At 38.6% G+C, this 25,880-nt stretch overlaps 1 protein-coding gene across 1 annotated transcript; it reads right to left on the bottom strand.

Annotated features, from left to right (window-relative positions):
• Positions 1-148: 148 nt before the first annotated feature.
• LOC133785950 (alpha-humulene synthase-like) lies at positions 149-16,155 on the bottom strand. The gene is made up of 9 exons (XM_062225164.1): positions 16,123-16,155; positions 15,502-15,675; positions 4,323-4,493; positions 3,509-3,767; positions 3,032-3,410; positions 2,604-2,822; positions 1,850-1,988; positions 1,467-1,715; positions 149-619 (listed from the first exon to the last, which is right to left on the bottom strand). The coding sequence occupies exons 1-9, from the start codon at positions 16,153-16,155 to the stop codon at positions 326-328; spliced, it is 1,917 nt and encodes a 638-aa protein (XP_062081148.1). The 3' UTR covers positions 149-325.
• Between the last annotated feature and the right edge of the window lie 9,725 nt (positions 16,156-25,880).

The raw sequence follows: 25,880 nt of genomic DNA, 5'->3' as shown, positions 1-25,880 counted from the left end.
TAAAGAAGATGATATTTTTAAGTCAGAGGCTTCTTAAGTAAAACATATAGTAAAAGCTAATATAACAATTTAGAAAATGCATTTTATTACATATATATTTATATATATATATATATATATGAAGAGCAAATATATGTCATCACACAGATAGAAGACAATAAAAGCACTGATATATAGTTTGCATGATCATTCTTTCTTTTTTCCCTCTCTGATCATGAACTTATGGTACTTAATTTATTTATAATTTCAACAAACTTAATTATTAGAGTACTCTCTTCCCAGATAGAGTATCTCTCATACATATATATAATATATATTGGACAATTTATAATGGGATTGGATTTATAAGCAGTGCAGCAATACTAACTTTGGTCACTTTTCCAACATGTGTATAGCCGTCACCATCTTTGTAAAAAAGATCATTTACCCTTGATAAATTAAGAACAAGAACTAAGACAGATGAAGGCACAGCAGTTGGCCTAAGGGACTCTTCGTTTATAACTTTCCATGCATTAACCACTTGTCGAGTTAGTTCATCATATGCCTCTTGTTCGGATACCCCATATTGCTTCATGTAGCATTCAACTGTAGATGGTGGGTGAACTCTCTCTTGCTCAAACTGTGCAAACAAAACCTTTATGCTTCAACACTTTGTTAAGTATATATAAATATATATATATATATATTTATATGCAAAATTATTGGGCTAACTAAAGATACTTTTAGTATTTTCAGTACATGTATAAGTTATAACTCTATTTTTTCTACATGACGATGTATGATGTAGTTACAAGGGACCTCTCACAAATTTTTAGGAAATTCTAGATAATTTAGGATGTCGAAATCATGATTCAAACAACATATTGCACCCCACATATAAATATCGAAACAAGCACGAGTACAACAAGTTGTTGGATCCTGATTTTGATATCCTAAATTATTCAAAAAAAAAAAATTGAAAATGTGTGGGGGTCTCTGTAACTATATTATATATATATCTCATCACGTTACAACTTATTCACATACTGAAAACACTAAAATTGTGTGAAATCAGTAACAAAAATGGCTTAATTGCTACTATTTCTTAAACACGAGAACTTTGCAGTTGCCACAAAAAATCTAACATGATGAATTGCCAAACAGCAAAACACCCAAAATAAAATTTTAAAAAATATCATTTATTGATAACATTTTAGCCAAAACAATTTATATATATATTTTTCTATGATGATACTTCTTTTAGTCCCAATTTTTTCTTTTTTTGGAGTTTTTTTCAAGTCACTTTATAGTTATTTTTCCTAAAATTCTTATTTTCATAATTATGAAACTTTAAAAAGCATATTTTTTAAAACATGAGTGCGTATTTTTTAAGAAAAAAGAATAAAAACAGTAAAAAGTAAAAAATATATATATGTATTTAAGAAAAAATCTCAAATATTTAAAGTGCGGTTTGTACGTCATTTTACCTTGTGGGAAGCAATGTCATTCATGAACCTACCAATAATAGAAGAAGCTTTAACAATCTTGGGGTCTTCGGAGAGCCACTCAGTAACTTTACTTTGTACAATTTCTTTCATTCCGATTAAACAGTTGGCAAACAACATGGGGAAAGTTGAAGAAATCAATGAAACTTTCAAATGTTCATCAAAGCTAGGAATGTGTCCTTGGTTCAACCATCGAGCTTCATCGAAATAAGCTCCAAGTAATTTTTTCATCTGTGGTTAATTATGAATTAATTGTTAATTACCACGTGATCATGCAAAAGCTATGTTCTTTATTTATTGAAGAAAACAACACCTGAATATAAGTAAAAATTGAGAATTATATATATATAAATATATATACATACCTCTTCTTTTCCATAATGAACTTTAAAAGTTTCTTCCTTTTTCACAGATTTCTCAAATTCATCATAACAATTCAAAAGAACCTTATAAAATGTCTGCAAATACTCTGGACTAAGTTGATCCATAAAATTTATGTCCCACCTGAAAAAATTTATGTAGAGAAGTCATTACTTCATTAATAATAGGGGTGTTGCTATTGGTACCCATCTTTTTTCTCAACACACCCCTTTTTACTAATTCATTATTATCATGCGTATAATTTTGTTAAATTGATATAAATATCCTCCTTAAATATTAACAAATGTCACAAATTTATTTTTAACACAACTCCAAAACAACTAATATGTCCCTTTATATATAAACTAATTTATAAATTTTAAGAATTTTTTTTGGACTAATGAAACAGTTTTTTCAAAAAATAAACTGTGATTTAAATTATCTATATTTGTACTTGTTCATGTTTTCAATAGAAATAAAATTAAAAATGGCTATTAATTTTTAATTTTTTTAAAAAGTCAATATTTTTAATTGAGAATGCTAAATATGTTTTAATATCATTTAAATAATAAATAATAAAAGTGAAGAAAATTTTTAAAATATGATTATTTACTAATGGGTAATTTGTACTTTAAAATATTTTAAAATTTTATTATGGGTTTATTTATAAATGGGTACGTAGGTAAAAAAAAACTTGTGTAAATAAAAGCATATATATATATATGATATTTAAAGAAATTAATAATGTCCAAATCAGACCTGTCAATTGCTTGAGTAAGGTGCACAATTTCTTGAAATGTACCATATGCATCATAAATGTCATCAGCGATTGAGGTCAGTGCAAGAATTTTAGTTGCAATATTTCTTGCAAGAGAGTATTGGGGTTCATAATAAACTCCTAATATCCAAAGGTATAGTTCCACAATCCTATCTCTTGCAAAAGGTAGTTTGTGTGCAAAGTCCACTTCTTTCCACCACCTAATGATATATTATGCAAGAGAGAGATATATTATTAGGCTTAATCAACAACTTCCAAAAATTAATCGTGCATAATCAAACTAAACACTTATTAAAAGATCTTCTGTCGTCTAATTTTGATATCTCGACTAACTTCATGCCCAGCTAATAAATTAATGACATATGGAAATTTGAGAGAATCGTAATTCGTGTTATTTAGGTATACACACCTGAATATTTCACTAAGCTCTTTTTTGTAGATACACTGTAGTAGATTGAAATCAAACTTGGCAAGTTCCAGCAATGCTTTGTTGTGAAAAGCCTCATTTTCATAAACTGAAATGTAATGCCTAGCATGGAGTGGCACTAGGGTCTTTCTTATGGGTCTTTTCAAGGCTATGGATATTTCATCCGATAATGGGTGTGTTCTTTTATTTGCCACAAACTCAAGGTGATTGGTGGTGAAAGTAAGTGCTTCATCTAATATATTTTCTCCAACAAAGCTTAGATACGAGGCCTCATATAAGCTAAGCATACCGGGAATATCACTTACCAAGCTCTCTTTAAACCCACCATTCTCATCATCATCTTTGAATTTTTCAAATATATCTGTGTAGGTAATGCATATTATAAAGTAATTATATTATCACATATTGAGTATATATAAATGTATTTAATTAAATTTATTATGATGAATTGAAACTTACTAGATGAAACCATAAATCCATGTTGTCTTAGTAGTCTAAAGCGAATAGAAGTATCATATAGATCTTCATCTTCAATAATGGTACTGTTGTAAATATGTTGTAGCTCTTTTTCTATCTCATTTTCGTAATGGTACGACAATCCCAAACGCTCAACGACATCAATTATCTTCAATTGGCTTGAAGCATCATATTTAGATTCTAAGAATATTTCTTTCCTTACCACTTCTTTTAATTCTTCAACTTGATGTCGTTGATACTCCTGTATAATTAATCAATATTCATGATAAAGTATATATGATTAAAAATAAAGAACATATATCAACTAATATATGACAATATTAACGAAACACTACTTATGGAATAATATAAATTAACACTACTTATGGAATAATATAAATTAACATAAAATAATATTCAAATAGTCAGTTGTATGCGTATTTATTTTTTATTATGCGTGTGAAAAACATAATGTTTAAACCCTATTTTTCGTACCGTAAACTATTAATAATTTTTTAAAACTTGTGAAATGTTTGCTATAACTAGTAAAAAAAATTTCACGTATTGAAACATTAATTCGATAGAGGCAAAAATAGTACCCCGGTATGGAAATACCCTATATATATTATTTTGGTAGTTAGATTAAAATTGATGATGATAATTTTCATAATATATCTTAATTGAAAAATCATGATGGCAAAATAATATCTAATATTATCTCATGGTTGGTAATAAATAGAAGAAAACTAATGAGTATGTACATAAACATATGTAAGTATTATATATATGTATATATATATGAATAGAATGATCTTACCAAATCTTTTTGTGAACTATTACAATGGAGGAATTGGTCGCCCCAAATAGGAGGGTGAAAAGTTGCTATTGGGCGAACGATTTCTGAGACTTGATGATCTGACATTATGTTTTGGCAAAGATATATAGTTTGTTTATGGAAGTGAATGAGAAAATGGGACTTATATATATACTAAAAGAAACTACGTGTTAGAATTTGTACCCCATACGTTTGCAGTAGATATATGAGCTACAATTAATGTTTATAAGTCAATATAAAGACAAATTAAGGATTGTTGTGAGAAAAGATAAGAGAGAAGAGCTTCCACTACTCATCCACTCATCCTATACTATGTAAATATTCATATAACATTTGTCATTTCTAAACATTAATAAAAGCTTTCTCATATTCATCATTTGTGTTTGATATTTCTCATGTTTTACTTGATAATACATTCTACACCCTTTATTATATTTACAAATTAATTTATGTTATTATATATCCTTTGTTCAATTTTTAGATATAAAAGAATCCTCACCGATTTAAACAAAAAATTATTACAGCTGTTCTCTAACTCCATTACTTCATCATTATTGAATAAGTGGTTAAAAAAAAAATCGGGGACAAATTTTGGTAGTGATAATAATTGAAGGGTGAAAATTATATTTATTCTATAAAAGCATAAACCCGTGAGTTTGACATGTCCAATTGCGAATGACATGTCCGATAAAGTTGGACCAAAGATCTGTGTGATAGTAGAGGGAAATAGCCTAAAAAAAACTTTTTACATGTTGTTTGATGACTTCCAATGAAAGAGTTCCACGTGGCGGTACAATAAACTTGTGGTGGATCATTTATTTTTGTTCAAATACTACGTAAACATATATTTTGTGTAATTAAATGATTCTTATAATGACAACAAAAAATTATTTTTGACTAAAAGTCATGTTTAATAACAAATTGACACTGATATAGTTTTAGTTACAACTTATTATATAAAGTTTGTTACGACTAAAAATACATTTAGTAACGACAAATTGTAATTTTTGTTACAAATATTTTTAGCCACATACATTTTATAATTTGTCTTTACTCACAAGATCGATTGCGACTAAAACTAAAAAGAATTGTAATGAAAGGACTACTTTAAGAAGTGGCCTGGCTGGCAGAAAGCGAAATAACACCTCATTTTAAAAAATATGTTTAAAAAATGACTCGTGTCTATTCATACATAAATGATATTATTTACATGTTAAAATATATTATATATCATTAATTATATATACTGTTATTTCCATATTCCCTCGATATTAGAATTTATTTTATTTTTATTTAGAAAAATTGGCAGCATAAATTAATACCAGCTTTCTAATTTTATAACACTTATATATTATTTTGTTTTGCAGGTGAATAATACTCAATATTACTAAAACATTGTATTCTTTACCACCTAGTCTCTAATTTGTTTTGTTAAACGCTTACTAGACCTACATGTGTTGCACTTTCATTAGTCCAACTTATTTTTAAAATATATTATTTTATTACAAAAAATTAACAATGTATTTTAAAATAAAAATATATATATAAATTAACTAAAAACTTAAAACCAAAACTATTTATTAAAAAAAAAATTATTAAAACTTATAAACCTTAAAGTATAATTAAAATAAAAAAACAAAACTAAAAATAAAATAACATGACATTAAAAAAAAAACTTTTTTTACTCATCTACCTGTTTTTCTTCTTCTACCCAATACTTTCTTCTTTCTTGTGGCTCTTCTTCTTCTACCAATCTCTCTTTCCTTTCTTTCTGAGTTTACAATTTTTTTTTATATGGGGTGCACACAGTTTGGATTTTTGGATTTCGGGGGCATCGGGTTCGGGTTTTGCGGGTTTCGGGTGGAGAAAAATAGTACCGAATCCGATCCGAAAATTTCGGGTTTGTTCGGGTGGAGTTCGGGTTGGATTTCAAATTGGGTTTTGGGCCAAAAAACCCAATTTTGCAAACTATTTTTTTACACTTTTAAAATTTTCAAAGTTTGTTTTTACAAATTGATTTTTTTTACAAATTGGGTCTTTATAAAAAAGTTTGAAAAAAATATAATGTCAATCAAAAGTCCAAATTCCAAAAACACTTAAAATACAAACAAAGTCCAAATTACAAATTACAAACATAAAAAATATCGAAAGTCCCAAAATACAACCATAAACAAACATAAAGTCCATAAACTAAAGTACATAACTAGTTAACTACAAAACCATAATAAAGCCCTTAAGTCTACAACCATAAACATAAAGTCCATGAAAATTCAAAATACAAAAAAAGTCCATGTCCTTTCCTTCCTTCCTTTCCTTCATTCCTTTCGAAATTCAAATAAAAAAAAATTATTAAAGAAAAGAAATTAAGGATAACAAATAGCAACATACTTTTCTAGTGTCACACAAGAAGTCAGACCCACAATAATTACATATACACTTGGGGGAGGAGACTCTTCGTTAGGATCTGTCGAGGGTGGAGAAGGATCTTCCTTAGTAAAATGATCTCAAACAGATGACCATTTTCCCTTTGTTTTCCCAGTACTAGCACTAGGGATGGGAGGTCTAACCATCTTTCTAGCCCTAGTTTTTCTACCTTTTTCATTAGGAGTAGGATGAGTAGGGTTTCTGGGTGAGAGGTGGTTGATCTTGATCATCTATCGGAGGAAGAGTTTCATCTACATAATCAATATCCATTACCTAATACAACATATTTAAGAAAAAACTAATCAACAGAGCATCACACAAGCCTATAATTCACTACAACAGAGTAGCACACAAGCCTATAAATCAACAAAAAAAAAAATTGCCAATTTCTCAATAAAATTTTGGCAAATTTCTAACAAAATTAAGATCAACCTAATAACACATATAACAAGGTCTACACATCTACATAGAAGCCACATTTTAGTCTAAGCAAAACACACAACAATAAAATAAAATCAATTTATGATAAATTGAAAATGTATGTGTTATCCAAAAAACAGGCATGAATGACATGGCAAATATTTAATACACGTGGCTGACATTTGGCAGAATTCGTGCTCGACTATCGACCAGGAAGACATCTATTGTCGCAACGTTCGATCTCTTCATACGACCAGCCTAGTCGTACGCATGCTATATGCGGAGAAGATCTTATGCAGTTATGATAGTATCCGAAATTATCTCCCATGATTTCCTTAGTATCCGATTATTTAGGAAACAATATCTGTAACAAATTAATGTAAATCCTCCTTGAGCCTATAAATAGAGAAAGAGAGCTCAAGGGAAAGGGATCTTCTTCTTCTTTTTTGCTTTCTAATCATTTGATATATTGTCTTGTTCTTCAGAGGTTGGTGAAACTCATTGAACCCTAGTTCTTTGATCACTCCTTTGAATTCTATATCAATAATAATTCAAGGGGAAGTAGGTTATTACCAGATTATGGGACCGAACCACTATAAACTCTTGTGTTCTTTATTATTTCGTCATCACATTCTTTCCAACGTGTTTGTCCGCATCAAGAAAATTTGACTCCGTGTCAGTTGGCCAAATTCAGGGTCAACATTCTGGTGCTTTCATTGAGAGCTTGATACATTATCGTTGAAAGATCAATGGCGAAAACTACCAAGAAAACTGGACAGGCGGCCGGCGCTGCACCATCTCCCCCGCCTCCTCCTCCTCCAAACATGGATGAGGATGAGCCACATTTGGAATTTGATGAGGAAGAAATGGACTCCGAGACGCTAAAGAATACCCTGGGGGTATTGCAGGACGAACTGGCCAATCTGAGGGCCAGCCAGGAAAGTGCTGCCGAAATCATGGCGCGGCAGCAACAAGAAATTGAACGGCAGCGCCTGGAGCTAAGTGAAAGACAGGCGGAGATGGACCGTCGCCAGAGGGAGGCCATGGAAGCCCTCGAGGCAGCCCTACAACTAGCTAGGAATCAGGCTGCGCTAGCCTTGCAGCCTGATCAACCTGCGAATGGGCCGCCCCACAGGGGTCCCAATCCTAGCCCGCCTATCCAACCCTCGAGCCCACAAAGGCCCGAGTAGCCACCAGCGCCTTAGGACGATGTCCCGCTAAGGGACCCTGAAGCACAGCCTTTATCCCAAGCTGGTCGCGGAAATCCCCCGCAGCAGAGACAGAATAGGGCCGGGCAGCCGCCTCGCAGTCCTAGACACCATAGGGGCGACTAGCCAAACCCTCCGAGCAGAGGACATCGTTCTCCTAGTAACGGAAGGAACTCAGAGTCAGGCTCTGCGGTCCGGGGCCCCCCACGGCATGACAATGCACGGGGACCCACCGACCAACGCAGGCCACCCTCTAACGTTTAGGAGGTTCCAGCCCGGGAAGGCAACCGAGGGAACAATCGATCCCACCATAGCCAATCAAGATTCAGAGATGGCCATGGTTATAACGAGGCCGACTCAGGCAGAGGAAATGCCGGTCGGAGGAATGAAGAAAGAGGTGGAGGCAGACGCCTGCCACCTCGGGATGACCAACCCAAAAGATGGGACGTTGGGGGGCAGCTCAGACAAAATAACGTCTTCAACCGGCTCGGAGCTAGCGAGCAGGGGAGAAGAGACAAGGACTTACGAGACGTACTCAACGATCGCTGGGAGCGGCACGACGAGTACGTGCCACCTCGGGATGACCAACCCGAAAGATGGGACGTTGGGGGGCAGCTCAAACAAAATAACGTCTTCAACCGGCTCGGAGCTAGCGAGCAGCGGAGAAGAGACGAGGACTTACGAGACGTACTCAACGATCGCCGGGAGTGGCACGACGAGTACGTCCCCCCAACACCAGAGGCCCCGGCGATTCCTGGCGCCGTGCAAGCCCAGATAGATGCCCTCAACCAGGCAGTGCAGCAGCTGGTCAGGGGAAGAACATCTTATATTGACCACGATAAGAGAAAAGGCACTCCTTTCATCCAGAGGATAGCTATGGCAGAAACTCCTAGCAAGTTTAAGATGCCTACGCTTCCGAACTTTGACGGGTATGGTGACCCGGTATCTCACGTAAACAAATTTGAGATACAAATGGACATTCAGAAAGTGTCTGAAGATGCTCGGTGCAGGATCTTCCCTGCAACACTTTCTGATGCCGCACAGGAGTGGTTTTTCAAATTCCCTCCTGCAAGTATAGTTTCCTGGGAAATGTTCGTAAATGAGATTTACGGACAATTCTACGCGGGTCGTGTGCACCCGACTGAGGCAAATCAATTGGTCGAAATATGCCAGAAAGACGGAGAACCACTGAAAGACTACTCCAGCGTTTTATGCGAGCAACTGCTGGAGCAAAAACAGTGGGAGACGAAGGTAAAATGATGGCCATAACCGTGGGGGTTAAGCGTCGCACGCCTCTCTGGGACAGCCTCAGAAAACATGGGGTCAGAACTACCCAGGAATTTTTGGATCGAGCTGATCGATATATCAAGCTCGAGGATGCCATCGCCAATGAAGGAAAACCCCCAGGCAAGGACAAGGGGGCTGCCGAGCCTGCCAAAGCCGCCAATGGGTTCAAGCCCAACGGCAACGGCAAAGGCAACGGCAACGGCAATGGCAAGAATGGGGGGAAACGGCCACACAATGAGCCTTCCATATCTGACAATAAACGATCCAAGGGTAATCGTTATGAACCTCGGTTCATTAACTATACTTCCCTTATTGAGTCTCGGGGAGAGGTTTATCAGGCCATGAGTTCCAGTGTGCCTTATAAGAAACCTGCTCCCATTCGAAAGGATATTTCGAGAAGAGACACTACCAAGTTCTGTCGTTATCATAACGACTACGGACATGATACCAACGAATGCAACCAGCTGAAGGATGAGATCGAGTTCCTTATTAGACAAGGACACTTGAGGAGATATGTAAGGGTCTCAGGAAATTCCCAACGAGAAGCTCCAGGTGGCAACGAGCAAGCGCCCACACACCAACGCTCGCCACCTTTGCAACCTGACCCCGTAACTGGCACATTGTTAACAATTTGTGGAGGCCTGCACCTCGCGGGAAACAGCGGAAAGGCCAGAGAACGATATGCTCGGACTCTGCGCCATGACCAGGACATCGAGATGATGACTGTGGATGACCGCGCACCTAAAAAGGCTCGATTAGAAGAAGGCGAAATAACCTTCTCTGATAGCGATGCCGAACATGTCCGGTTCCCACATTCCGATCCGCTGGTCGTGGATATCCAAATGGGCAATATGATGGTGAAGAGAGTGCTAGTTGATACAAGAAGTTCGGTGAACATCATGTATAAGTCTTCGCTGGAACGCATGAAGTTGTCCGTCAAGGACCTGGAGCCCTGCAACCAAACAATATATGGCTTCTCTGGTGAGGAACTCGCCCCACCAGGGTCAATCAGACTACCAGTGACGGCAGGTACAGCGCCTACTACCAGGACATTACTCGCTACTTTCATAGTAGTCGATTGTCCTTCGGTGTACAATGCCGTCATTGGGAGGCCTATACTAGTTGATCTATAGGTCGTCACCTCTATATGGCACTTAGCCATGAAATTCCCGACAGACGCATGGGTAGGACGCGTGTTGGGAAACCAGAGGGAGGCCAGGGAGTGCTACAACGCCTCAGTCACGAAGGCGAAGAAGGGAACGTCAAAAAGTGCTCCCCTAGATAGGTTGCAGATGGAAATTGATACACAAGCCCAATCCAGTGATGAAGTCACCAAATAGGTTGTTGCCCAAAGTGAGGATAGAGATTTAGATCCTCACTTTGGGGATTTTGAGGAAAATGTTGGACCTGTCGAGGACCTGGAAGAGGTCCAACTTGACGAAAAAAACCCGACCAGAGTCGTGAAGGTCGGGAAAAATTTAGAACCAACCAGGAAGCATGCACTAGTGGAGTTTTTGCGGAAAAACCAGGAAGTCTTTGCCTGGTCGCACAAAGACATGGCTGGGATAGATCCTGCAGTTATCAGCCATGTCCTGAACATAGACAAGAGCTTTACACCCATGCAACATAAAAGAAGGCTACTCGATAAGGATCGGTCGAGAGCCTTAAAAGAAGAAGTTGAAAGATTAAAGGAGAATGGGTTCATCAGGGTGGCGTTTTATCCATCGTGGGTCTCTAATCCAGTGCTAGTTCCCAAGCCTAACGGCAAATGGCGAACCTGTGTGGATTTTACAGATCTCAATAAAGCCTGCCCGAAGGATTGCCTCCCACTCCCAAGGATCGACCAGTTGGTCAATGCTACTGCAGGACACAAGATCCTCTTCTTCATGGATGCATACTCAGGCTACAATCAGATCAGCATGCATCCCCCTGACGAGGATCACACCAGCTTTCGGACCGATACGGGACTATACTGTTATAAAGTAATGCCCTTCGGACTGAAAAACGCAGGTGCGACTTACCAGCGATTGGTTAACCACATGTTTAAAGAGTTGATTGGAGTGAACATGGAGGTGTACGTGGACGACATGCTGGTAAAGTTGAAAAAAGCAGAAGGACATGTGAAGGATTTACAAGAATGTTTTGATGTATTGAACAAGTACCAGGTGAAACTAAATCCTCTCAAATGTTCCTTCGGAGTTGGATCAGGGAAATTTTTTGGGTTCATTGTTAATTCAAGAGGAATCGAAGCCAACCCCGACAAGATAAAAGCCCTGATTGACATGAAATCGCCAGAGAAGATCAAGGTTGTACAAAGTTTAACTGGGAGAATTACTGCCCTAAGTAGATTCATTTCCAAATCAATGGATAAATGTGTCCCTTTCTTCAACCTACTTAGGGGCAACAAGAAGTTTGAATGGACAGGAGACTGCGAGCAAGCTTTTCAGGCCTTAAAAGCCCATATGGCACAGCCTCCTATTTTATCAAAGCCTATCGAAGGAGAAACTTTGTTCATTTTCCTGGCGATCACTGAAGTTACTGCTAGTGCGGTACTAGTACGAGAGGAAGAAGGCGTACAAAAAGCGATTTACTATGTAAGCAAGAGGCTAATTGGAGCAGAACTGAGGTATCCTCCCATCGAGAGGTTAGCATACTGTTTAATCTTGGCCTCAAGGAAGCTACGTCCTTACTTCCAAGCCCATCCCATTACAGTCTTAACTGACCAGCCCCTTCGGCAAGTCCTCCAAAAACCAGAGACGGCTGGGCGTTTATTAAAATGGGTAGTCGAAATGGGGCAGTTCGATATTACATATTCACCACGAGTAGAAGTAAAGGGACAAGTCTTGGCTGATCTTATTGCAGAGTTCACCGAACTCCCAGACAACGAGCAGTGCGAAAAGCCTAGTGCGCCTGAGCCTCAAGATGAAGCTCCTTCGTGGAAGTTATTCACAGATGGGTCGTCCAACGAATCTTACGCGGGAGCAGGGGTGATCTTGATAACGCCAGAAGGGCATCGATTTCACTGCGCCATTAGGTTCGACTTCACAGCGTCAAATAATGAAGCCGAATATGAAGCACTCCTCGCTGGATTAAGAATGGCAAAAGACATGAGTATAAAGGTGCTAGATATTTACAGTGATTCACAGCAGGTAGTGAATCAAGTTCTAGGGAAATATCAAGCACGAGGCCTGAAAATGGTGGCCTCCTTGAACAAAACTAAAGACCTCTTAGCCCAGTTCACGAAGTATACCCTCCAGCAAATACCTCGGGATCAGAATTCGAACGCAGATGCCTTAGCCAAACTCGCGAGCGCGAAAGATGTTGACACTTTGAATATTATGCCAGTAGAAAAATTGAGCGAGCCGAGCATATGAGAAAATGAAGCCAACATGGAAATCCGGATGGAAGACACATGGATGGAACCTTACATAGAGTATCTTACAAATGGAGTACTACCGGCAGATAGGAACAAAGCTAGAACTCTTCAAAGACAGGCTGCTAGGTATATACTAGTTGATGGTGTTCTGTCCCGAAGAGGATATTCCATGCCGCTGCTCCGATGTATTACACCAGAGAAAGCTAAGGAGCTGATGAGGGAAGTACATGAAGGCTTCTGCGGGGATCATGCTGGGGGGCAAAAAAGATTCTAAGGCAGGGCTATTTCTGGCCGACTATGAACGAAGATTCAATGGAGTTTGTGCGAAAGTGCGATAAGTGTCAGAGATTTTCCAAAATCCCACGCGCAGCTCCAAACAAGTTAAAACAGATGCAGAGTCCTTGGCCTTTCGTAGTATGGGGTATAGACTTAATTGGATCCCTGCCAACGGGAAAAGGCGGAGTGAAGTACGCAGTTGTAGCAGTCGACTACTTCACCAAATGGGCCGAAGCTGAACCACTCGCTACCATAACAACCAAGAAAGTTCTTGACATTGTCATCAAGAACATTGTTTGCCGATATGGTTTGCCTCAAAAGATTGTCTCAGACAACGGAACCCAGTTTGACAGTGACTTATTCACCGACTTCTGCAAAAGGCACGGGGTTATTAAAAGCTTTTCTTTGGTCGTGCATCCACAAGCAAATGGGCAGGTCGAAGTAGTGAATAAAACACTTAAGGACACCCTGAAGAAAAGACTTGAAGACGCTAAAGGAGCATGGCCAGAACAGCTGCCTGAAGTCCTCTGGTCGTATAGAACTTCTCATCGAATAGCGACCAGCCACACCCCGTTTTCCTTGGCATACGGGTATGAAGCTATGTTACCTATCGAATTAGATCCCCCCTCACATCGACGCATTACATACGACCAAAGCCAAAATAGCCAACTATTGATGGAGTCCCTAGAATCAATTGAAGAAATACGAGAAAGAGCCCAACTCCGAGTTGCTGCGTACCAGCAAAAGGTCACCCAGTATTTTAACTAAAAGGTGAAAGAAAGGAAATTCAACGTCGGCGACCTAGTGCTACGACGGGTTTTCTTGAATACCCGCGACCCCACTGCTGGAGTACTCTGACCAAACTGGGATGGACCTTACCAGATTGAAGAAGTCCTTCATCCGGGCTCCTACAAACTTGCACGCTTAAATGGAGATCTCGTTCCACGCTATTGGAACGGTGAACACCTGTGCAAGTACTACCAATGAACAGTCCTTTTTAAAGGACTGGCTTGTATAAATTTTTACTTTTTACAAGTTTCGAAAAAGGGTTAGCCACGTTGTATGGCTAATCGCTTATAAGTGTAAGATATTTTTTAAGATCACTCGTACAGACATGTTTAGTCCATTTTTAATACGAGATTATAAAGGACTTTGCGCAGCCAGTCATTCTTGCCAACCTTTGTAAATTTATTTTTACAAGTATTTGTTCATTATGTGTGTTGTTCTGCTGTATTATAAAGTGTTACGTTTCCTACCGAGCAGCAATGTTCGCACAGGTCATGGTCAAGGCAAGTGACCAAGGACCTAAAGCTCCTCGATCACTTGGGGGGCATATAAGACACATCGATAGCAAAGCATACCAAAGGGTATGTAAACACATGAACAAAATGAGTGAAAGCATGCTACGGTACTTAGAATATTTTTCAAAATTTATGTTTTGTTAAATCAAACCAAAGTATTATGCTAAGTTCGGTCATGCGAACAGATATTATAAAGAAACATTATAATATCAATAAGGCAATCTTTTACACCGCGAGCAGTATTGCTCGGATTTAATTATTTAATTAAAAGTAAAAAGCTTTTGCACCACGAGCAGTATTGCTCGGATGTAATTGTTCAGTTATAAGTAAAAAAGCTGCCATTGCAGCAATAAAAGTAAATTTTCTTTACAAGCAGACCCGTGGGCCATAAAAAAAAATAAAAGAGATAATTATTGAGGAGCAGGAGGGTCTTCGGGATTAGGAGGAGCGCTTTGATCGGTCGAGGGACCAGCTTCAGTATCAGCAGCAGGAGCCTTAGCCTTAGCCTTCTCCTCTGCCTCCAACCGGATGGTGCACTGCGCCATCAGAGTCCTCTTCAACCGCTCTGACAGGTAGTGGAAGTTGGCTTCCCGGTTGTGCTTCCAGAAATCGTAGAAGCAGAGGTGAGTGGCTTCCTTGTACTTCTTCAAATTCTTGACCCTTTCCTCCTCGAGCTCCTGCACTCGCCCCTCGAGCTCCTGCACCCGCTCCTCGAGCTTCTTCATCTCCTCCCTACTGGCGGTTAGATCAAATCCAAGCTGCTTACACTCTTGGGTGACAAGTACAGAACTTTCCCTCCATTTCTCCCGGGCCTCGTTGGCTTTCTTCAAGGCCTCTTGACTGTCCTAAAGTGCCTTAGTGAGAATAACTTGGTCCTCACACATTTGTTCGTACTGTCTGGACAGCTCTTTGTTCTCCTCGAGCAGCTTGTCCTTGTCAGCCTCAAGTACTTGCTTAGCCTGAGCAAGCTTGGAGTCAAAATACTTTCCGCGAGAAACCAACGCCCCAATGCGGCGCCAGCCAGCAGTTAGAGTTAGCAACCCCTGAAGGATAAAAAATGAAACAAAGTAAGGGACAGAAATCAGATATGAATAACAAAATAACAAGAGGTTACTTATGCTAACTATCTCGTTCAGCCCTCTGTCGACGACCTGGTCGACATCCATCGAAGCAGTGTTGGTGATGGCGGCCTGACTGTGTCTATGCTTTGAGAGTTTGTATATCCTCTCTCGGGCTGACCCGACCATGAAGTTGGGCAGGGAGCCTTCGGGCAAGTTGTCCAATGCCTCCTTGTCAGCGGCCCTAGAGGAGGGCTGTGGATTAACAGTTGTGGGAGTCGACTGCTCGGTGGGGGGCAGAGATGTCGTGTTCTCCTTGGAAGGTGCGGCGGTTGGAGCATCGTCTGTTCGAGCCTTCTTCGAGGGGGTCTTGCTGCTTTCCCCTCGAGCCCTCTTGCTATCCTTCTTTGGGACAGAAGAGGCAGCGGCAACCTCGTAGTTCTCAAAGACATCCTCAGAGTCCATACCTGCACAAAAGGAAACAACTTGAGCAGTGAGATTAAATGGTCATAGGGGGAACATGGATAAAATTAAAAGGATTACAAGTAAAGTACCCGGGCTACAACTACTGGTCGTAGCAATATTTACTGAACTACCTAGTTCCTGGAAGAAATCTGAGTTTAAAGAGGGGGCATTCATAAAGTTGTCGTCCCCATCAAATAGATGAGAGGGAATAGGCAAATTATTTAAAAGCAAGATTATTGTACCGTTTACATACGACGAATTGTCAGAAAGTTCCGTAGGCTCGACAGCCTTTTGTTTCCCCTTGCCCTCGGGGACCGAGGTTTTCTCCGCTCGATGAGGGACGGCATGTTCCCTGATCGTAACCCCAGTTAGTCGCCTCCGAGGAGGAGGTACCTGGGGTTGCTGCTCGGGTTCCTGCTCAGGTTCCGCGTCGGCTTGGACACGGCCCGCCGAGGGTTCATTCGTCGCAGATTGGGAGCCCCAATGGCCGACCAGCCTAAGGTTAGCCTCGTTGACTAAGTTTTTTACACTATTATCAGCATTTGGCATGCTGGCTAAGAGTGTTGCCCTTGACTCCATCCCTGGATTAGGGACTGGACGTAACCATGGGCCTGGAACACAGTGGAATGTCAAGACATTGCGACATAAAACACTAAGTGTAGAAGCTACTGGCTTAAGAATTTTTACCTCCTCGAGTGAAGGCCAAGTTGTCTGCGGCTAGGTCAGGAGTAAGGAAGTATTCATGATGATACCTCCCCGCGTTAGAAATATGAGTGGTGTCAGACAAGAAGGTTCGCCCGGTTTCTTGGTGGCAGAGATGAAAAAACCCCGTGCCATCCTGATTGGGATTGGACTTAAGGTCGAAAAGAAAACTGACCTCGTGAGGGGTAGGTACTGGCCATTTCTTGAGTTTATAAAGGATATAAAGTGCAGCCAGCATTCTATATCCGTCCGTGGTGATTTGAAAGGGGGCAACTCCGAAGTAATTTCCTACCCCTGAAAGAACGGGTGAAGAGGCAAGGTGGCACTCGCCTCGAAGTGAAACCGCGACCAGGCGTTATAGGCTCCGCTTGGCAGGTTGGCCCGCTGGTCGATAGAAGGTCTGACCAGGGTCACCCCTGTCAAGTTGTATTTAGTTAAGTAGTTGGCGATCATCCGTATCGTCACCCTACTTTGAGGAACAACGTGCCACTCAATAGCTGGCTGGTCAGCATGACGAGGACGGGCACGCCTCTGGACATTGGTCTCAAGAGCGAATTCGCCTCGACCACTGGTCGAGGGGGCATCAGTAGAAGGCTGGCCTGAGGAGTTAGGGTTTTTCCTTTTTCGAGCCTTTGTTTTCGTTCGGGCCATTCTCTGATTGGGGACTGGAGGACGATTTGAGCTAGGGCGAGAAAAAGGGATTTCTGGTATCAAAGTAGATAGGTTCTCTTCGCCTTCAAGTAGTTGGGCCAAGAGGTCGTCTTCAATAGGTCTTTCTCCTCGCCAAGGGTCTTTCATATGAACTACAAACAAACAATGGAGGAGATAAGACGGTATGCGAAGTAGTGTGGAAGATTGGGATAACGTTGCTCATGTCTAAATAATCAGCAGCATCCTACTCCTACACTAAGTTCGGCATTAATGGTTTGAAAAACGGATCAGAAAGGAAGAAAAACTGTTTTCTGAAAGAGAACTTTTTTGACTCCTGAAGGGCGGGAAAAAACTCAGTTTTTTCACCTAGCTTAAAGGTTGAATTTTTCGTCGACCTTACGCCCCAAGCCTATGATCCTAACTATCAAACTAAGACCTAACCTATACAAAGCATAAAGACGCCCTCTTACCAAGAAATGGAAGGTTTATACAAAAAGATCCTCATAAAACCCTACTCAAGAACACAGAAATCACAGGGCATAGAAACGACGTGCATGGCATAATGAAAAGTTTAAAAAGACAGAGTGATTACCTGGGCGAAGATGGAGATTCGGAAGAGAATGAAAAAGTTCGAGTCGGAAAGATCGTCGGCTAGACGATTGACTGGTTTCGAAGCTCTGTATTCTGAAGGCAAGGTTCTTGAAGCTCTTGACAAAGACGGTAAGAAAAAAAAATTAAAGAAGAAAAAGAAGGTATTTATGGGGACTGAGGTATGGCCAAAAAGTAGTAATCATTACTTCCCATTTTCGAAATGTGGGGAAGTGTATAAGCCGTCAAATTGCCTTTTTGAAAACTGGAAAGGCTTGATTAGACATAATTATGTCGCGGCTTTCAAAAACGCACGGAGATCCTGACAAACATCGTGGGGATATGAACGGTTGTTTCCTTAAAGTTTCTTTATTGATGGTCGCACAAAACAAACTTGGGGGGCAAATGTTATCCAAAAAATAGGCATGAATGACATGGCAAACATTTAATACACGTGGCTGACATTTGGCAGAATTCGTGCTCGACTATCGACCAGGAAGACATCTATTGTCGCAACGTTCGATCTCTTCATACGACCAGCCTGGTCGTACGCATGCTATACACGGAGAAGATCTTATGCAGTTATGATAGTATCCGAAATTATCTCCCATGATTTCCTGAGTATCCGATTATTTAGGAAACAATATCTGTAACAAATTAATGTAAATCCTCCTTGAGCCTATAAATAGAGAAAGAGAGCTCAAGGGAAAGGGATCTTCTTCTTCTTTTTCGCTTTCTGATCATTTGATATATTGTCTTGTTCTTCAGAGGTTGGTGAAACGCATTGAACCCTAGTTCTTTGATCACTCCTTTTAATTCTATATCAATAACAATTCGAGTGGACGTAGGTTATTACCAGATTCTGGGGCCGAACCACTATAAACTCTTGTGTTCTTTATTATTTCGTCATCACATTCTTTCCAACGTGTTTGTCCGCATCAAGCAAATTTGACTCTGTGTTTGTCCACTATATGTTTTTAATTTTTTCAGGTTTCGGGTCTAAACCCGAACCCGACCCAACTCCTGTCGGGTTCGGTTCGGATTTAACCTGAATCTGACGGGTTTTCACAAAAAACGGGTTTTCAGATTGCGAGTTGGGCGGGTTTGTGGGTTTTGCAAGTTTTTCGAGTCATATGGGTGTCGAGCAATAATTTTTTAAACTATTTGAGTCTTGTTTGTAGGCCTGATTTGATTTATATATTTATATGTATATATATATATAGAAAAGAAGAAATAAAACTATCTTTTTTTAACAGCACGTGGTCATTATTCGTTTTCTTTTGAAATTAGTGGGGCTAAAAAATTACATAAAATTTTGCACATGAAAATTTATATTTATATATGCTATTTGTTGTCGTTTCCTTATTTGTGATAGATATATATATATATATATATTATTTAGTATTGATTAAATATGATGCATATTATTTCTCTTTATATAAGGAAAGAAACCACGCCTAATGCTAAATTAAATAATATATATTTTGTTTGTACTAATCTTGATATTACTATATAAGATGTTTACATATGTGTATATAATAAGTGGTTCATTTAATCAAGACCACATGTATCACGTTACCCAAACACTAATTTATTACTACATTAGAAAAAGAATGGAAGACATCCGTGGAAGTTTTGCTTTTCCATATCAAACTTTTAGTGTAGTCTTTTTATTTTTAATCTTTTAAGGTCTTTTAGTGTAGTCTCATCAAGTCTAATTATTATTCATTATTATTTCTTTTGTCAATGAATTTCACTACTACAAAAAATGATTTTTAGGACTTGCATTGTGAGTCATAAAATAGTTTTTAGGAGTCGTGGGGCGCGAGTTCTCTATTTGTGAGCTTTAAAAATTGAAGTTTTTTAGGACTCGCAATACGAGTCCTAAAAAGTTTTCACTACTACAAAAAAAAAAAAAAAACTTTTTAGGACTCACAATGTGTATCCTAAAAAGTTTTGTTGAATGCCTTTTAATTAATTATAATTTTATTTTATAAATCAATATTTGGGTAAAATGCCAATTTTATATACATATATATTTAAAATAAGTATATTATAGAAAATTTAAGAAATATTACTATGATTAGTTGAATGAATAAATACAATACATGAAAACAAAATCAAAGCAAACATTATTGAGATAACTACAAGCATATGCAAAGATTAATGTACACCAATAATATTATATAATTATATACAATCAACCTAAATAAATTCTCAAACAAAACTTTTCCATGTCAAGTAATAAAGATCCAAACAAAAACAAATACAAATCAGAAATACAAAAGTTATGAAGATACAATCTAATACAAACACAACACAAAATAAAAATAGATCAACAGCAAGAAAATGAGAGATTGGATATATTTATGAAAATGAAGACCCAAGACCGCCTCTGTGAGCCACCACTGTCGCGAACCACCACCTGCGAGCCACTTCCGCGAGCCACCGTTGCAGCGAGCCCCCCACCCGTTGCGAGCGACAGTTGCAGCAAGCGCCCCCACCCACCGTGAGCCTTCGTCCGCCTCCGCAAGCCTTCGTCCGCCACCAGAGTAGTGAGGGATGGGAAGCTAGTGAGAGAGAGAATGAGGAAGAAAGAAGATGGGAGGATGGAGGATGTCAGTGGCGACTAGGGCTTCATTTAGGAAGATAATAAGATAGAGAGGGAGAGATAATGTGGAGAGAGAGGGAAGATGAGGGTGTTTTTAATAATAATAATAATAATAATAAATGGGCTGTCACTTTTTTTCTCTCTTTAAAGTCACCATTTGGAAACTTGATTTTTCTCTCCATATTTGTTTTAGGACTCACATATTTTTTTTAAGACTCGCAATGAGTGTCCTAAAAAGTTCAGGAGGTATTTGTTAAAAAAAAAATTCAAACTTTTAGGACATACATGAGTCTTAAAAGAAATTCTTTAAGGACTCGCATCTAGGTGAGTGTCTTAAAAAAGTGTCATAAAATAGCAGTGTTTTTGTAGTAATGTTTGTACTTTGACAATGACCTATACCAAATTTTTGTAACATATTGGAGTGGTGATAAATGTACAATAATAAATATATTATGAAAAGGGAATAATAATATATTTAATTTTGAGCACTATATATATTATATCATTATATGAGTTAGTGGGATTGCCTTTTTATTTGGAGAAATATATGCTTTTAAATTAAGTATTATTTTGCCTTTTATTTTTGTCATTATATTAATAGTCTTTTGTATGTGTATCACTGCTAACTTGTTTGAATTGGAAGGATATGACATGTGTTAATATAAGTTCAAAATTGGATTTTTGCCAACAAATCTAATATACATAGTGTATGTTTTTAGATGCCTTATTTTACATACACGAATACTACCTCTGAATTTTTTGGCTTGAAAAACTTTGGAGATTTGCACAACTTTCTCATAATGGTAAACCTTGCAGGAAGTCTAGTCTTCTGTAGTGTAATTATAGGCTTTTGTATAGCTACAAGGTAAAGAAGCAAGCTCATGGACAACACCTCTAGCAGTAGTTTGTAGGATAAATCTTCTCAGGCTTTATAAGCGTGGACAAACCAAAAGCAAGTATAGGCTTGGGAGCTGTTTACTAACATTTTATATGCATGGATTTGTCTTAAGCATGATTCTTGTTTATTGAAGTATGACTGTATACTAGATTCTACAAGCAAGATGCAAAAGAAAAATTGATAGTGATGAATTGAAGGTTTAGTCTGCTGATAGTTCGTAGATCATAACTTGTGGCTTTCACTTTTAAATATGTTAAATGTTTTAAGATTGGGACTCTTTTGTTGTTTGTACATTAAGTTGATTTTATACAACAAAATAAGTATTATTATTTAATGAATTTGTGCTACGAGCCTAATTACTAGTATGTTTAAATAAATTGTTTTCATTTTAAGTGCTTTATATATTTAATTAAGATTATTTGAATAAAGTATAATAAAAAGAAATAAATGTAAAAATGTGCTACAAAACTATTACACATAACACAAAGTAGCACTTATACAAATTCAAATCCAATACAAAAACAGTGTTATTGTAAGTTATACTATAATACTTTATTATAAGCAGTTTAAAGTGTTATGTAAACTATAATTAACGACAAAATGAAACACTTATCTATATATTAAAATAATGTTATAAAAGTGTTATGGTAGACTATACAATAATAATTCGTTATAACTAGAAAAAAGTATTATGAAAGTGCTATAACCTATGATAACATTGATTTCCTTAACACATCAAAAAGTATTATGGTAGACATTTGATAATACTTTTTTCGTCTTATTGAAGACACTTTTTCTTGTAGTGCCAGTTTTTCTCATAAACAAGAAAGAAGAACCATAATGATTCGACTCAAAACAGGTAGTCATAACATTCAGGGATATAACCTAGAAATACAAAATGATCATGAAATCTCATGCCATAGGAATTTAGTTAGCAGAACGATGAATCCAAAAAGAGAGCCCTAACTGCATGTCGGTTTTCTACATCTGTCTGCTACAACTACACCAAAGCCCTACAACCTAGTAGGTTTGCAAGGTCTTTACAAAAAGTATCAACAAGACTCTCATAACATAACCTAATCTAAGCTATCCATCAAAATATCCAGCTCTATGTCGGTATTCTCGTCTGATGCTCGGAATCCTCCCCTGGCTCTACCGAAGACTTCTATCATGTACTGCATACATTGCCAAATGGCACGTCGATGTTGTCGATCGTACTCGAAGTGGCAAGGAACCTCATTGTGAAATATTCTATAATAGTTAATCCTAGGCGTAGGGATCACGGGTAGGTTTCCTATCACAATGTCTCCTATCTCAGGTATATCGGCCATAACCTACAATTTATAGAATTGAGGTATATAATAGAAAACAAATGAAACATATATGAAAAGACAGTACTTACAGTGAGTGCCGATCTATCTTTGCGAAATGTACATGTGGGTTGTCTATAGAACTGGCTCAACTCGAGCTCTGATACCAACTATAACGTCCTGGATTTTCAAGACTCGATAATGTGAAAATATAAATGTTTTCATGTAACTAAATGTCTCAAAAACACATATAAAAAAAAAAATTAAAAGTCGTATGGCCATACTTAATATTTAATACAAACATAGTTTATGAAGAGTAAACTGAGCCTAGTTTATGAAAATAAAACTACATTTCCAAAAACAAAACAGCTTCCCAAAAGGTCGGTCCACATGTACATCTACAAAGTAGACTCTAGCACTCACTGCTCTGCTTTGCCCTTGTTCTTACCTACAACAGGAAACAACTAGGTAAACGAAAACGCTTAGTAAGTTCAACTTTAAAACAAAAGCATGCAGAGAAGACAGGTGGTCACTAATCAAGTTACTGTCCACTAATAACATTAACTCACAAAATTAGGGTTCTGGATCCATCCGGACCCTATGCAATCAATGTCAAGAACGCAAAAGCGTCCTGGAAAACTTATGGTTATGCTTGATAACCAATGACAAACTATTTCATATAAACAAATAAATCCCTGCACTTAGAAAATCGCAGAGCAAGCAAATATAGTATATCACAATATAATTCGAGACCAACGCTCGACAATTTCCAACAATTCGGGTGTATCATGCCCTCCAACAATTTTGCTAATTAGTAGGGGGAACCAAGTCTCAACAATAAGATCTAGCCAATAAATATCCCCATCAATGGTAACTATCAAGTTACCTAGGGCATCACTACTTATCCAATAGTAAATCCCTCACAAGGGTAACCATCAAGTTACCTAGGGCATCGCTACTATTCAAGAGTAAATCCCTCACAAGGGTAACCATCACGTGACCTAGGGCATCGCTACTTATCCAAGAGTAAATCTCCCACAAGAGGGTAACCATCAAGTTACCTAGGGCATCGCTACTTATCCAAGAGTAAATCACTCACAAGGATAACCATCAAGTTACCAAGGGCATTGCTATTATTCAAGAGTGTAATCGAAGTTACACGGGCTTACAGAGACTTCTATGTTAATCAGTGGTGGTGGTGAGTAGTCGCCCCCAGGGTGTTTAGCCTCACTCAAACTTGGCAACCCCTAGTATCTCTAGGCACTCTCATTGAATGGCCAATATTCATGACTACTATACGGGAATAACTTATCAGAGCACTTTGCTTGGGCTCTAACCGTTCAATGATTAAGTAAGCATGAGGGCCCCTAGGTCCCATTCATTTTGGCGCCCCTAGGTTTAAACCAGCAATCCTCACCTCTTTGCCACTCATCGTGGTAATTAACTGGACATAATAATATCAATCAATCAGTATGATGGTGAAGACCCCTAGGTCCCATTCATTTTGGCGCCCCTAGGTTTAAACAAACAATCCTCACTTCTTGTCCACTCGTCGCGGTAATGAACTAGACATAATAAAATCAAACAAGCAGTGTGACAGGGATCAGTCATCTTGGATATGACGGATATCTACAGTGACAGTCAGAATCCCGTGATCCGTAAGGGGGAAGACTGGGTAAAGCTGTGCAATCCTACACCGCCTGGGGAAGGTTAAGTGTGATGATTCTAAGATTGTGTAGGTATGGGACTACACAGTTGAAAATGGCTTAAATGGATTGATGGGTACTACCTATGCCAACAAGATGCATCTTCTTATCGATAGCCCATCACTTGAGAACTCCAAAGTTAAGCGTACTTGACCTGGAGCAATCTGAAGATGGGTGACTTCCTGGGAAGTTTTCCTAGGAAGCGTTCGAGTGAGGACAAAGTATGCTGGAAAGATTCATGTTGGTTTGTAGGGCCAGCCATCATTCCATGAAGCAATCATAGTGACGTGGGGCGTTACAGCATTCTTGTCATTTAAGGCTATTAGATAGACTTGACCAAGGGGGGAAGGTTGTGGAATGAACTAAAAGAACAGGGTTCTCTTTCTCTCACGATCATTCTTCTTTTCTCTCTCTCGATTTGATTTTGAAGCTACGTTTAAAGGAATTGAAGCTAAGTTTGAGCTAGGTTCTTGATTGGGTGAAGCTTAGGGATAATTCAGTGATTGAGATAATGGTTCTAAGCATGAACTTTGGAGTATTTCCTCTGTTTTTATTTTGTTTATAAGCTTGAAAGTTTGTTTATGGAATTGGGTTTTTGGTAGTGTTTTGAGGGTTTTAAAGCTTGGGTTTTATTGTTTGTTTGGTTGTAATGTTGTGTTAAGTTTTGGTTTTGGTTTTGATTTTGGGATTGATTGGAAGTGTTGTTGTGGTGAGTTTTGAGCTGAGGAAAACATGGGTGCTGGGTTCGCAAGGTCAAGTCGCGGGTGTGTTCTTGGGCGCCGCAACCTGAACGAACCCCAGAGCCAAGAGGAGGCTATGTCTAGCTAGCACACTGCGACCCTCAAGGCCAAGTCGCGGTCCGCCCCTAGCACCCAGACAGGTGGCTTTCTTTCTGGGAGGCGCGTCGCGGCCCACCTGGTTCTTTTGGGCCAATGTTGGTTTTAAGGGCGGGTTTTCAAACCTTAAGGCTCGGGATCGAATCTACTACCCGGTTTGGTAGAATTCGAGATCGCAAGGGCTAGGACTTGGTCTGGGAACCTTTAATTACTCATTTTTCATGGGATTTCATATTTGGTTATGATTAGGTTACCTCTAAGGGCTCAAGGTCAGGATTGTGCTCAAAGGTCGTTCTTAATCTATTTTACGCTCAAGCCTGAGGTAAGAAAACTGCACCCATTATGTGAAATACATGATTATTGATGAAGCATGTTGAGTGCTCTATATATATGGATATATATATATTGCATTATGAATGCTTG

Source organism: Humulus lupulus, chromosome 6, assembly GCF_963169125.1.
Source record: "Humulus lupulus chromosome 6, drHumLupu1.1, whole genome shotgun sequence".
Taxonomy (NCBI): Eukaryota; Viridiplantae; Streptophyta; class Magnoliopsida; order Rosales; family Cannabaceae; genus Humulus; species Humulus lupulus.
The sequence above is the reverse complement of the archived record's forward strand: the minus strand, read 5'-3'. Positions and strand labels throughout refer to the sequence as shown.

Bases quoted from the DNA above. Each gene is read 5' to 3' on its own strand.
- LOC133785950 (XM_062225164.1), bottom strand. From the start codon at position 16,155: ATGGACTCTGAGGATGTCTTTGAGAACTACGAG. The intron at 1,989-2,603 runs GTCTGATTTGGA...AAATTTTTTCAG, and splicing joins CTTACTCAAGCAATTGACAG to GTGGGACATAAATTTTATGG. The intron at 620-1,466 runs GTAAAATGACGT...TTGTTTGCACAG, and splicing joins ATGACATTGCTTCCCACAAG to TTTGAGCAAGAGAGAGTTCA.